The 15,119-nt window shown below is 40.6% G+C and overlaps 1 protein-coding gene across 2 annotated transcripts in view; it reads right to left on the bottom strand.

The window, feature by feature from the left end:
• Nucleotides 1-4,015: 4,015 nt before the first annotated feature.
• SNAP25 (synaptosome associated protein 25) overlaps nt 4,016-15,119 on the bottom strand; it is a 69,430-nt gene continuing 58,326 nt past the window's right edge. For both annotated transcript variants that reach the window (XM_038751134.1, XM_038751133.1), the window contains exons 6-8: nt 12,072-12,197; nt 8,425-8,569; nt 4,016-5,245 (exon numbers count right to left, since the gene is read on the bottom strand). In XM_038751134.1, the coding sequence (XP_038607062.1) occupies nt 5,177-5,245; nt 8,425-8,569; nt 12,072-12,197 (340 nt within the window). In that variant the 3' untranslated portion in view covers nt 4,016-5,176. The remainder of the gene's footprint in view (nt 5,246-8,424; nt 8,570-12,071; nt 12,198-15,119) is intronic.

The following is a 15,119-nucleotide window of genomic DNA, read 5'->3' as shown; positions in this document are numbered from 1 at the left end:
CCACAGGGATTTTATAGACTAGAGGAGGAATTTACACTCTTGTTCAGATATTGTAAGAATTAGATTTAGGTTTTTTCTTTACTGTGCAGAATAATTCTAGGTAGGTTGGTCTGTTAAGCTCTATTTCTTCAGTCATATGCATGTCTTTTCTGAGAAATCACTCTCTGGAGCATTTCTTATAGTGTGGATGAAAAGCTGCCTTTGAAATGATGGAAATTGGTGCTCTGGTAGAGTTAATCCATTTCTTTATAAGGTTGAGCTAGCACCTTTCCTCTGAGCAGAATGAAAAGCACATTTAAGAGTTATTGCTGCTAATTTTTTTATTTTAATATGTTACTTTGGGATTTGCCCTGTTGCTCCTTTAGCTAGGTCTTTTATTTTCCTATTTTCTTCTCGTGTCTTTCTCTAGTCTACTGGGTTGCCTCACCCTGTTTCTGTTTTGTGAGTTTTCTTTCTAATTCCTGTTAACTCTTCAAGGATGTATCAGTATCTTGGTCTCTCTATTTTCCTGATTAAATAATCTGATTTCATTTAAACCCCGCACCAATCATTATTAGACACACTTACCTTTCACTCTTTTTCCCCCCTTCTTTCCCATAGGAGCTTCAACTTTCCATTTGGCGTATCCTATTTTTTACCCACAAATATCCTTCAAGTGTATTAAAATGCAGTGATTATTGAGCTAGGACATGGTAATACTCTAGATGAGATGGTTTATATTTCAGTTTTAATAAAGTGAGAAAATTTAATCAAGTCTCAACTGCCTTCAGGGAAGAACTTTTCTCAACAGGCCTCTTCAGTTTTAAAATAACCATCAACTCTCTACTCATTTATTTAAAATGTCTATGCAAAGGCAAGAAAAAGTGTCTCACATCTCTACAGTTATTCCTCCACCACCGCCCTCTACCCAGCACATTATGTATACACTTCAGCTCTCTGACACACGATTTCTCTGATCTTTAAGAAATGTGTCCTTTTTGTCCTATTAGTACAGAGACCCTCATTCTCTCCCTACAAAAAAGGGAGAGGGAAATAAATTTTTGTACATTTTTAAAAATATTGTATTAAGTTGGAAGGGAAAACCAGAATTTCTAATTTCTTCACCTTATATCCCCCAACTGTCACTTCTACACTTCCACACCATGTAGGCATTTTAGTAATCTCAAACATCCACCCTGTAATGCTTATATGCATGTTTTATAAACTCTTACCCTATGTGGAATTTAGTGCCTGTCTCCAAGGCTAGATTAAAAGCTTTTTGAAGCCAGGGATCATGTCTACTAAATTGTCTGTATCTCCCATGACTTAGGACTGTGCTCAGTGCAAAGTAGGTGCTCCATTAATTTTCGTTTGATGTAGCACCCTACTTGGAATTGGAACATAGATCCATTATTTTGGACCGGACCCTCCCAGACAAAACCCCATTTTTCTTCCTCTCCCATTCCCTTCTGCATCGCCCTCTCCCCCTTTGCTCTTCCCGCCCCCCCTCCCCACAGCATTTATCTATATATCTGTCATTTTATTTAGTTATATTGGTGTCTGTTTACTTGTATTGCTATCAGTCTCCCCCCTTCTAATAATAATGACGGCATTTGTTAAGCACTTACTATGTGCCAAGCACTGTTCTAAGCGTGGGGGGAGATACAAGGTAATCAGGTTGTCCCACATGGGGCTCACCCTCTTAATCTCCATTTTACAGATGGGGTAACTGAGGCACAGACAAGTTACTCTATTTTACTTGCACATATCTATTCTATTTATTTTATTTTGTTTTGTTTTGTTCTCTGTCTCCCCCTTCTAGACTGTGAGCCCGCTGTAGGGTAGGGACCGTCTCTATATGTTGCCAACTTGTACTTCCCAAGCGCTTAGTACAGTGCTCTGCACACAAGCACTTAATAAATACGATTGATTGATTATTTTGGAAGAAAAGATTCCTATTTTTTTCCTAAAAATAGTGGGTAAAGAGAGGAGTGATTATGTAACAGACTTCCCATTTAGTTGAAATGCACATCCCTTCCTGAACTGCCTGTGGCTGTGATATCTTTTTGACATCAACATTTTAGACCATAGGAGGCTAGAAATTTTGTCCAGTACCATCTACACAAAACAGTGTGATAAATGTTATTTGGTGATGGTAAATCCTGCAAGGAGCTCTGGGACTCATGGTGCCATAGTGTGGCTGTTACAGCAGACACAAAGTTGGCCTCAGGTGGATGCTATGTTTAGAGAGGAGGATGTCATTCAGGAAAGGCTGGGAGTTGCCTTTGCTGCTAAGAACCAAGAGACATCTGTGTCTGCTGAGAAACATTCCCCTGAAAAAGCAGCAGGATTCTTGGCAAGAGGCAATAGGACATGGAAGGTGTTAGGGAAATTGCCAATGGTCTGTTTAGCTACAATCTATTAGAATGAATAGATGAGAGCAGAGTATTCCGGTGGTCTGAGGCCTCTGGAAACTAGGCTTATGTGATTTATGATTTATGTACACCCACACCCATTAGGGTATGTGTGTCTGTCTGCGATTGTGGTACTGACAGATGGGCTGGCAGCCTTGATTTTTATTTATTCATTTATTTTTAAATTAGGAAGTATGTCTCCTTTGAACACCTGGTCCTAACACACAAGTAGAAAATAAAGGAAAGTCCAGAAGAAGCGGTGTGGTGAAATGGGCAACATTCTCCAGAAGAATCAATATCCCACTGTCTATATCAGATAAAATAGTAATTTGACAATGGATTTTCTGCAGGGCTTGCAAGCAGAGAATTGATATTATTAACATTGCTTGAGATTTTATAGGAATGGGAATAGAATAAATTATAGGATGTGACATGTCTTGCAGTAGAATTTTCATCAGAGTAAGAGATCTCCTTAAAGAACATAGGTTCAAGCTTGGCTGGGTCCAGCAGTAGAAAAGTAGATTATAAAGGGAAATGTTTCACACTTACTCAAGGACATTTTTACTTGGCAAAGACACAGTGAAAGGAAAAATGCTGGAGAATGAATGCAGTGATGGATATATTTGCTTTATTGTTCCTAGGTTGGTATGGGTCTGTAAACTAGATAATTAGATGTTCAGTAACTGGGAAAATGACTGACTTACCTGGAGTGATTTGACACCAATTAACTAAAGGCAGGAAAAGAAGGAACAAAAATATCAAATGTACAAAATGTAGGCACATTCGGACTTCTTCACTCTTGCTCATCTATTTGAATCTGTCATTCAACCATTCATTCATTCAATCATCTATTGAGCGCTTACTGTGTGCAGAGCACTGTACTAAGCGCTTGGGAAGTACAAATCGGCAACTCTCAGAGCCCCAGAATTACAATTTGACTGTGAAAATCCAGAAAATGTTCAGAGATCAGTTGAAAGTATTTCTGGCCAGCATCTTGCCCATTATAACTCCCTGGAAGAGTTCCCAGAGAGGTACAAAGGATGAGAATCTGGGTCTTTATTCTCTGTAAATATTTGGTTGTGAATAGTCCTTTGTTAAACATAATTGACAACACAAACTGGGCCGACTACCCAAGCTACATATGGAGTTGTTTTCATTGGATTTTAGAATAATAGAGACAGCAGGGACTTTGAAGGGCATTTAGGCCTGCCTCTGGGTTTCCCCATCAGCACAAAACCCCAGGAGGATGAGTACCCAGTCTGGTCTTAAAAGATTCCAAGGAAGAAAAATCCATCAACTACCCTTGTTGCCAGATCCAAAGTTCTAACAATCACTTCAGTCAGAAAGTACCCTGTCATCAGAATTTCTTCTATTGATCGAAAGTTGCATTTTCTCCTCACTGGTCCCACAAATGGGTCATTTTCAAGGGAGACTCATGCTAACCAGTTCCGGCTGAATTGTCACCCGTGGCTTCATAATCAGGTTCAGGAGAGAACTCTTTTCATCTCCACAGCGTGAACCCATCACATGCTACTAAGACTGTAATTGATTTTTGACTCTCTGATCCCAGAAGGCATTGCTGACACCAGGTCACACATAAATAAAGCAAAGAGTTTGGGGTCTATAATTTTAATAACTTTAAGCTAGCTACAAAATGTCAATCACTTCACAAACTGACAGGAGACAGGAGGAATTGAATATTTCATGCTGTAATATTTATCTCAGTATCTATAGTTCATTCATTTATATTGTTTTTAAAAGTTTTTCTTTATAGCTTCTAAACATCTCAGTGATTTGGTGTGCATAGCTCTAGGTAAGCAACAGAGAACCATACTGATAGCAAATCACATGGGGAATAGCGACTAAGAGGATACAGGCTTATAAAAATTACATCTCTGCACCGTTTCTTATTGTAGTCGTTTCCTCCAAAAGATAGTCTTCAAAAGCGGTGACAAATCCTATATTACACTCATTTGACATATTTTCAGCCAAACGTTTATTTGCTGGAAATGATTAAATGGTGTGTCAAATCCATCTTTTTATTTAAAAAATGATGATTATGATAACTCTATATATTGACAGAAATAAAGTGACACTACTGCAGTCTTGCTGGTTTTACCTAGTCAGAACAGTGTCTCAATACTGAGCATGCTTTTTTCTCGTTGTTGGTTTGTGGGTTTTTGGGGTTTTTTTTTCCGTTGTCAAAGTACTACTGCCATGGAAAGATCTTGTCTTAGGAGTCTAAGAGTCTATTTATTTCTCATGCATAAATGCATAAATCACATCACTTTTAGTGCAGTGCTTGTTATATAATTCCACATTGTCTAATCATGAAATCATAACAACAAATAATGGCTGTGAGGAACCAAGGACAGCAAAGTTTATGTGTTTAGAACATGACACCCAAAGAAAGGAGCATGGCAGTAGCTGTGTGGAATGTCACAGTTTTACAAGAACAATACTGTATATTTAAAGGTTCAACAGCACGTTTAGCATTCCTACATTGTTGTCATTCAGCAAACGTCATTGAGGGAGAAAATGAAACAAACAAAAATAGTCGGCCAGAGCCATCAAATCAACACTATATACAACCTTTGGAAAGATTGCTAGGAAAAAAAAATGACAAGTATTATTGTTGGAAAGCTGACAAACTACACAGGACAACATTTACAATGGGGACTGATATGTGCATGTGTGCAAACCTAGTAGGTAGATACCATGAGGAAAGCATGAGTGTGCCATCGTCCCAGATGGCACAGAGAAGAAAATCCACATTGTTGCACTTAACCACTTCCCAGCATCTTTGTGGCACGTTGGTTGGCCTCGTCGATCCTGGTTTTGTTGGAATCGGCCTAAGATAAGGGTGGAAAGAAAAAGTCCTTGTTACTTGTGGTGTCCTCCAAAAAAAGGACTCTGGCAAATGTGTTAAGCCTTTTAAAGTTTCTCCAAATCTGGGATGTGTGAAGACAGTGGGTGTTTCTGTCCTCTTATGAAAACCATCAGTTTTGTTTTTGTTTTTTTTTGTTTTAAATAAGACCAATTTTTTTTTTTATGTGAGGACTGTAGGATTAGGCCAACGTGACGTTTTGTTTTTTGTTTTTTTGGTTTTTCTACCTCAGACTATGTAGAAAGGTTTCATGAATTGAGTATTTGATGGATAGCATGTGATTATGGGCAATGAGTAATAAGGAGAAAAATAGAAGTCTTTCCCTTTCCTGTGAAGTTGTCTTTTTTTGCCTCTTTACTTTTTTTCCTTTAATGGTTTTTAAGTACCTACTCTGTGCCCGTTGTTGGGTAGGGACTGTCTCTATATGTTGCCGACTTGTCCTTCCCAAGAGCTTAGTACAGTGCTCTGCCCACAGTAAGTGCTCAATAAATACGATTGAATGAATGAATGCCAGGCAGTGTTCTAAACACTGGGATAGATACAAGGTAATGAGGTTGGATGCAGTCTCTGTCCCACAAGGGACTCACTGTCTTAATCCCCATTTTACAGATGAGGTAACTGAGGCACAGAGAAGTGAAGTGACTTGCCCCAGGTCACATGGCAGAAAACTGGCAGAGCCAGGATTAGAACTCAGGTCCTTATGACTCCCAGGCTCGTACTCTTTAATTCTGTCCTCTCACCTAGTGGAGGCTCATTTTCAGCTGGAACTAGTGAGAGTTATAACAACAGCTCCATATGGATCAAGGACTCCGTGCCTCTCTCATGCCCCTTCTCTATGTGGTTTCACAGACAGAGCAGCAGTGTGGCCTAGTAGAAAGAACAGGGTCTGGAGATCAGAGGACCTGGGTTCTAATCCTAACTTAATTGCCACGTGACCTTGGGTAAGTCATTTAACTTTTTCTGTGCTTCAATTTCCTCATCTTTAAATGAGGATTAAATACTTATTCTCCCTCCTGCTTAGACTGCGATCTCATTGTGGGACTGTATCCAACCTTTGGATTAACTCCTACCTACCCTGGTACATAGTATAGTAGTTGGTACATAATAAGAGCTTAACAAATACCATTTAAAAATGCATCTCACTGAGTAATGAGATAGAAATATATAACCTGTTCTCACCACTTTTATTCATTCAGAAATAAAACTGATTTCTATAGCTCAGGCAATGTATTACATCCTTGTCTTCCTCTTCCAGCAGTTAAGAAGCATGCCATCTTTATGCTGCATTGGGTGAATAAAGGTCTGATATTGACATCACTGACCTGCAAATAAAACTATTTCATGGATTTTGGTCATAATATAGATTGAGAAATGTAAAGGATGTTCCATTGGAGAAACTGATATCTATGATGTTCCTGTCCTCTTATACTATCCTTGGATATCTTTCTTCTACACAAACTTAGTAAGCTATGTTCTGGCATGCTGTAACAAACACTAGGTTATTTTTTTTTTTGTTTCAGTGGTGCTTACTATGTGCCAGACATTGTACTAAACATTGGGATAGATAATCAGGTTGGACACAGTCACTGTCACACATAGGGCTCACTGTCTAAATCCCCATTTTACAGATGAGGTAGCTGAGGCACAGTGAATTTTTCATTTATGGTACCTGCTAAGTGCTTACTATGTATCCAACACTCTACTGAACACTGGGGGAGGTACAAGTCGATTAGGTTGGACACACTCCCTGTCCTGCATGGGGCTCACTGCCTTAAGTAAGAGGGAGGACAGGTATTGAATCCCCATTTTACAGCTGAAGAAACTGAGGCACAGAGAAGTTGTGACTTGCCCAAGGTCACACAGCAAGCAACTGGCAGAGCCCAGATTAGGCCCTAGAAGCAACTTCCCCAAGGTTGCACAGCAGACAAGGATTAGAACCCAGGTCCTCTGACTCCCAGGCTCATGCTCTTTCCACTAATAATAATAATAATAATGATGGCATTTGTTAAGCACTTACTATGTGCCAAACACTGTTCTAAGCACTGGGCAATGCTGCTTCAAAATTGAGGGAAATTAAGATTAGATTAAAGCTATATAATGAAAATAGAAAGAGATCTTGGCGTCATGCTCTTCTGTTTCTTCAAATTGCTGGTCCAGTGTGAAATGGAAAGTCAAGAGACCAACAAAGTGCTGTGCATCATCAGAAAAGGGAAAGAAACAAAAGAAAAGATATTCCTGCCACAGTACATAAAATCATGGTAAATGCACACTTGTAACTCTGCAAAACATTCTGCTTACCCTATCTATGTGGACACCTCTATCTGCATGCACATATAAGGCTACCCTTCATTTTCAAAGATAATTCTAGCGGTGAGGTATGGGCCAGTAGAAAGGACATTATGGAGCTAGAGATGGTACCAAAAAGGGCAACCAATTTAACCAGGTACAAAAATTGAGATTTCTGTGTGAGTTTCCTAGACATGATGCTTCCTTCCTCCTTCCCACTAGAGCCATCTTGCTTCTGACCTCCTTATAATAATAATAATGGCATTTATTAAGCGCTTGCTATGTGCAAAACACTGTTCTAAGCGCTGAGGAGTTTACAAGGTGATCAGGCTGTCCCATGTGGGGCTCACAGTCTTAATCCCCATTTTACAGATGAGGTAACTGAGGCACAGAGAAGTTAAGTGACTTGCCCAAAGTCTCACATCTGACAAGTGGCGGAGCCAGGAGTTGAACCAATGACCTCTGACTCCAAAGTCCATGCTCTTTCCACTGAGCCACACTGCTTCCTTGGTTTGTAGGGTTCTTTATCTCAACAGCCTCTGGCTTCCATGTGGAAAAAAGGAAAGTAGACTCTGTTTTCATTACCATTCATCTCTTTCATTGCCATTAAAGCTCCAGTGTTCTCCAGGATTCCCAGTCGATCCCAGCATTTCATTTCCCCTTCCTCACCACCATCCCTTCCCAGGCTCTGACCCCTAATAAGATCAGAAAGCTGAAAAAGTTCCAAATCAGCAAGAACTGCCTCCATGGAATCATTCCTGCTGTTCCTCCTTCCTTTAGAATAGCTTTCCACTTGGCTGTTATAATTGGAGGAGAAGCAACTATCAGTGAGAGCCATGCAAATCTCAAAGCCTTTACCTTCTCCATGATCCTGTCAATCTGGCGATTTTGTGTGTCAATCTCATTGCCCATATCCAGGGCCATGTGACGAAGATTTCCGATGATACCGCTGACTTGTTCCAGGTTTTCATCCATTTCATTTTCTCGGGCATCATTTGTTACCCTATGAGTAAAGAAGCAAATCTTTTGAGGAAATACAGACTGGAGCAGCCTGGACCCAAGGACTCAGAGATATCCGTTGGTTGAGGAATAATTTTGTTTTAATATAGCATTTATTAAGCACTTACTATGTGCAAAGCACTGTTCTAAGTGCTGATTAAAACATGTGTTGGAAACAACCTCATTCCTGAACCTTTCCATATTTAATTGCCACTTAAAGTCAATAACTCTTTCTTTTCATTTCATCAGCTATCACATCTATGCATTCTGAACTAATGACTTATTAATCTTCCACCCCAAGTGCTCAGTCAGTTTAGTAAAAAAAAGTCCAGTTGCAAAAGCAGTAGGGGAGGGGAAAAAGGACTAGCCTATAAATTGCTTAAGGTCAGAAACCATGTATATCTCCTAATATGAACCCTTAGAATCATGTAGAAATACTTAGCAATTGAATAACTAGACTGCCTGACTTGGACCGGGAATTAGCTTTAGTAAGTCTTCTAGAGAGGCAACCAGGGTATAACTAAATAACTTAATAACTAAACTTACTGGGGTCTCAGGGAAATCTCACCAGTTGGGGTTGAAATGAGGGAAGCTAAACATTTTCCCCTGCTTCACTAGGTGGTACCTGGGAGCTGCTTACACAACTGCAGCCACTTGCCCTGGTAACAGGATTGTTGTCTGCATATTGCAGCCACTAGTGCCATTTGGGGACAGTGCCACTATGGCCCCACATGGATGGCAGGCAGTGTCACGTGTTGCAGGATTGGATGACTGTGTGATTAAAGTCTCCACTGGGGCCTACTGGAAAAAGCCCGCACCTGGGAGTCAGAGAATATGGATTCCAATCCTGACTCTGGGTCTTGCCTGCTGTGTGAACTTGGGTGGGTCTCTTAAATTCTCTGTGCCTCATCTGTGAGCTCTGTGTGGGACCGGGACCATGTCTAACTTAGTACAGGGTTTGGCACATAATAAGGTCTTAACAGATACCACAACTATTATGATTAAATCTGAGGGTAGTCTGGACAGATGGATGCAGCCCTCTTCTCCATTTACCTGGGAATGAATCAGGACAAATTTTACTATCGGGTCACTCCTTAAGCAAGTCTGATTCCCCAGAATTCCAATGAGAACTCCTTGACCAGTGCACAAGGCATTGAATTATTTAATGGTTGGATTATTTGTTTGATGGAGGTACTTGTTTTGGAGAAATAAGGAGGAATGCCTAACTGATTCGTTTTATTTTTTTTTCTTTTTACATAAAAAAGCTTGAACCTTCAAAGCTCTGGTTTGCATAATTGACAGCAAATGTCTAACACCAAAAAATGTGTTGGTTTTTTTTTAATGATATTTAACTGCTTAGTATGTTCCATATTGGACACAGCCCATGTCGCAAATGAGGCTCACAGTCTTAATACCCATTTTACAAATGAGGTAACAGAGGCACAGAGCAGTTAAGTGATTTGCCCAAGGTCACACAGCAGAGAAGTGGCGGAGTGGGGTTAGAACCCAGGTCCTTCTGACTCCCAGGCTCACATGACTGTTGTGTAGTGTTGCAAAGAGTATGTGTCCTGGCTAATGAGAAACTGCCTTCCCAACTGATCTGGGATATTCTAATAGTCCAGAGTTGCTATAAATACCTCCAGTAAGGCTTTACCCATAGACATTCATCCTAGGTAATATAATAATAATAATGATGGTATTTGTTAAGCACTCCAGTGGACTGCCATAGCAGGTGCCATCTTCACCTCACTTTGAATATTAATGTCTGTCTCCCCAGGCTGTAAGCTCCTTGTGGGAAGAAATCATGTTCACCACCTCTACTGTAGACCCTTCCAAGTGCTTAGTATAGTGCTCTCTACACAGTAAGTGCTCGATTAAATACCACTGATTGATTACTCAATTAGGACTCAGAGCAAAGAATTCCCCCCTGCAATTGTAACCCGCTTCAGAGTGGCTATCTTGTTAGTTGCCAATGTGTAGAGTGAATCTCTACGTAGATGTATAGATCCTGAGTAGAGTGAATCTCAAAAATCCACCGTGAATCCACCCTGGATTATCTTTGGGGAAACAGCTTATAATTGACCGCAGTAACCATCACCATTGACTTCATAAAGGAGCGATGACAATTGGAAAAAAATAATCCTTGGTTGCTCTGAAAACCTTATCTCTAGATGCCTGGCTAAACTAATATGTCTCTATTTGCACACTCGTGAGGGAGCTGAATTTCATTCTGTTCGTTAGTTGGTTAGCAACAGTCTGAAGAGCTTGAGGTTAATATTTGCAGATAAAAGCAAGCCTAGCAACCTGTTTAGTTCTTGCTACCCAGTGTATAAAAACTAATCGGTTCCTTGTAGAATACTTAGTCCAGTTTCTTCAGTCCCCAAACAGCAAAATTCTGTAGAGGCTTGTCTTAGACCAGCTGTTGGCAACTGCTTTTGCAAACACAGTTGCTCAAGACGTCTGTATACATTTATGTATCTGTAGCTCTTAAAAGCACTGTATTCAATGCCTGCAGTTACTGCCTCCTTAACTAAAGCAGATTAGCTGATTGAAAGCCCCATCCTACTTTGGTTTGGGACAAATATTGTGAGTCCCTTGTGGGACAGGGACTATGTGTGCCACCTTCTAACCTTGCATCCTATTCCAGCCTTTAGCACATAGTAAGTGCTTAATAAATGCCATTATGAGAAGTAGTAGTGATCATTCATTTGATCGATCAGTGGTATTTGAGCATTTATTGTGTGTACGACATTGTACTAGGTACTTGTACAATACAACAGAGTTGGTAGACATATTCCCTGCCCACAAAGAGTCACTCTGTTGCCTGGATCATTTTTCTACAAAACCATTCAATCCATGTTTCCCCACTCCTCAAGAATCTCCAGTGGTTGGTCATCCACCTCTGAATCAAAGAGAAACTCCTTACCACTCAATCGCCTTGGCTCCTCTTATCTTATCACCCTGATTTCCCACTACAACCCAGCCCACACACTTCACTCCTCTAATGCCTATCTTTTCACTATACCCCTATCTCACTGCTGATCCCTCTCCCACATTCTGCCTCTGGCCTGGAACTCTCTCCCTCCTCATATCTGACAGATGCTCGCACTCTCTACTTTCAGAGCTTATCAAAAACACCTCTCCTCTGAGAGGCCTTTCCCAACTAAGCCCTTCCCTTTCTCCCACTCTCTTCTACATCCCCCTTTATTCACCCCTCCCTCAGCCTCATAGCACTTAAGTACATAACTGTAATGAATTTGTTTATAGTGATGTCTGTCTTCCCCTCTAGACTGTAAGCTCACTGTGGGTGGAGAACATGTCTAACACTTCTGTTATACTGTTCTGTCCCAAGTGCTTAGTACAGTGTTTTGCACACAGTAAGTGCTAAATATGATTGATTAATATTAGGGCTATTAAAAAATTACTCCACAGAAGGATAAGAAATTCAGGTGACCAAGGAAGAATCATAATCCATTTGGGATCATGTAAAGTGAATTAAACCTCACCTGCGGATAAAACCTCCACTGATGGCCATCTGCTCTCGTTCATCCACTACACGAGCAGGCTGACTGGCAACAACTCCATCTTGATTATTGCCCCAGGCTTTTTTGTAAGCGTCACTTGATTTAAGCCTGTGCAAAAGAAAGGGTGAGTAACAAAGCACCAAGTGACAGAGGAACTTGCAAAAGTCCGTTTCTTCAATCTAAGAACTGATTCAAGCAAATGAGCTTCAATCGGGGCATTATCGTATACCGATATATCATAGACATGACCCAAACATTTTACTGCCACAACAACTAGGAAACTCAGAGATTCATCTCCAATGGAGTCAATTGTAATTGTAAAGTCTGCAACATTGCACAGAAGGGTGGGATTTTTCAATTGTTTTTGTTTTTTTTTTTAATTAAGGAAACTGGAAGACATTTACTATTATCTCACGGACACGGTATACTCTGAACACAAAACACAAAGAACGTACTGGCAGACAGACATAAAACAAGACTGCCAAGTGTAGTGTGTACATCACATCACAGCAACACACTGCCTTAGAGAAACAGATTAGGTTAAATTTTCACACAACATCATGCACAGATTTCATCTTTTCTTGCATTTGTGTGGCATAGTGGCCCTGTAAGCCACTGACAGTACCAATGCTACCTAAAATGAAAGCATTGGAGGGGGGCTGTTGCTCCCACAGTTTTAGAATCTCAGGGCAATTTCAGTAGATTTCTAAAATAATATATCGGTACTTCAAAACCGTAACCATACATCGAGAGTTGATGTACAAACCTCTGTCCACAGAGACAAAAAGTACAAGAGGCATAGTGGAATGAATGCAGGAGAAAATAAAAATACAAGCAGTCTAGCATCAGAAAGGGAAATTTCTCTCCATCTTCTTCATGCACCAGCTACAGGCATGAGTAGAAAGTGAAGCATTCTCACTGAGCACAAACTACTCCAGAAATCGATCATTCTCATAATGCACCAGCGATAATAGCCTTCGAAGTGCGAAACGCACATCAGATGTCCTCTTGGTTGGGTTTGGGATAAGGGTGAGGAATGTTTGGGAGCTGATGCATCAAACTAGTCTTCAGGTGGTCATTTGATTCCCCATCTCAAAAGAGCCATTTTCACTGAGCTGCAGAGGAGAGAAAACTAAAATAGAGGCATACCTGTGTGGCAAGTATAAAGTGCAGCATATTCTAGGGTAGCTAAATCATCAAAGATGTTTGGAGTTCTTTACCTAGGTGACACAACAGTTTGGATTGAGCAAAAGAGCTTTATTTTGTTCTAAGATTCAGGACTCAGATCAGGTTTTATAATTAACTAGTCTCTCCTTCCACTGTAGGGCTATGAGCAGGTATAAAAATGGCTCTGATATCGGCAGTGCAGTGAGCAAGCAAACTTTAGAATCAATTTGAAAATTTGCTAAAGTAAACTTCAGCTAATCCCTCCACCCACATGTAAGCCTATGTCATTCCACAGTTACTGTAGCTCTCAAAATTCACTTTGCCTGGAGGTTAGTTATACATTCAATTATTTAAAAGGACTTAACAAGTCGACCTGGAGTTAGTTTTCCCCGCCCACCCCCACTTCCCAGTTAATGAAAGAGAGCCACCAGGACTTCTAATGCTTTCTGCTCTGTAAGATGTTTTCTACGCCATCTTTGGCAAATTCAGGATAAAAAAAAGGCATTTCTAGAGAAGGCAAATCACTGCTACCCAAATGCTGTGCAGCCTGCTGTTGGGTAGGGACCATCTGTATATGTTGCCAACTTGTACTTCCAAAGCGCTTAGTACAGTGGTCTGTACACAGTAAGCGCTCAATAAATATGAATGAATGAACCCACACTTATTGATAGGCACTTGCTTTAATCCTCTGAAACATGCTATGACAGGAAGTTGTCCTCAAAATTTCAGGTGCACTACCCAACTAAATTGTGGCACTTTTTTTTTTAAGTATCACTTACGCATCTTAGGGAACATTTTTACTAGGGGTTTCTCCTTCATTTCTGCCTCTAAAATATAATCAAATTGGCACCACCAGATAAATGAAAGGATTAGGGGCAATGTTAAAAATGTTGGTGTTCTTTTCAGTAGGGATTTCCACAGCATTCTCTACCAACAGCTGGAAATGGGGAAAATTCTCTTTTGACAAGGTCCACGATCCAGAGTAAAACCAGACAATCCGTGGGAAAATAGGTGCTGAAATTAAGTAATGTGCTAAAGGAACAGTGATCCTTATTTTCTGTTATATGGTCCCCTCCCTAAGAACCGAAACATTTTGTATAGCTTATTATTAAAGGGGAATAGCAACGCTATGACCAGGTATAGACCAAATCAAAATATCTCTTCTGGAACAGGGATTGCAAGAGCTTTGGGAAAAAGCAACAGTGAAGATGGGGGTGAGCCATGGAGCTGCCTCAGTTTCCTGATTCGCTTTGGACATTCCTCTCATGTACGGCACCACAGTCCACCAGAGCTGCTTCTTCAAGAGGCCTATTCTCTCTGTTTTCCTTCTACTGTTTCAAAGTGTCACAACCACATGTCACATTTTATACTGCATTCAAAACAAGCTTTGCAGAACCTTGGAGAGTTTCAAGTTTGGGGATGTGCATGCAAAATCTACACATTTCAACATTTCAGCAAGTGTACTGGAGGTCTAATGGGAATAAATAGGAGAAAGGTTCAATTTGGGTCAAACTTGATTTCCCCTGACAATTTCTAGCCCGCCCTGCTTAGCATCTGATGGCTGCCACCTGCAACCCTTTGGGCTTGGGGAAGTGGGTTGGGGCCGCTCGAGATGAATGTCTGAGTGTTATGGTCAAGGGGCCTGCAGGGGAGCTTTGGGGAATGACTCCTAATGTCTCTGGAGTGGGGGCAGATTTAAAATCCTCCAAACCGCCTTCTTACATTTTGTTAACCTGAAATTTAGCCACCCGGGCTCACAGGGAGAGGGGAAGCAGAATATGAAATCCTGCTCTGGGAAGGATTTTTTTAGAAGGGCTACACGCTTGAGTACACTTTCTGCAAAATGTTGAAATGTTCATCAAT

Source organism: Tachyglossus aculeatus, chromosome 9 (genome assembly GCF_015852505.1).
Source record: "Tachyglossus aculeatus isolate mTacAcu1 chromosome 9, mTacAcu1.pri, whole genome shotgun sequence".
Classification (NCBI taxonomy): Eukaryota; Metazoa; Chordata; class Mammalia; order Monotremata; family Tachyglossidae; genus Tachyglossus; species Tachyglossus aculeatus.
Note: the sequence above shows the minus strand (reverse complement) of the source record. Positions and strands in the feature narration are given on the sequence as shown.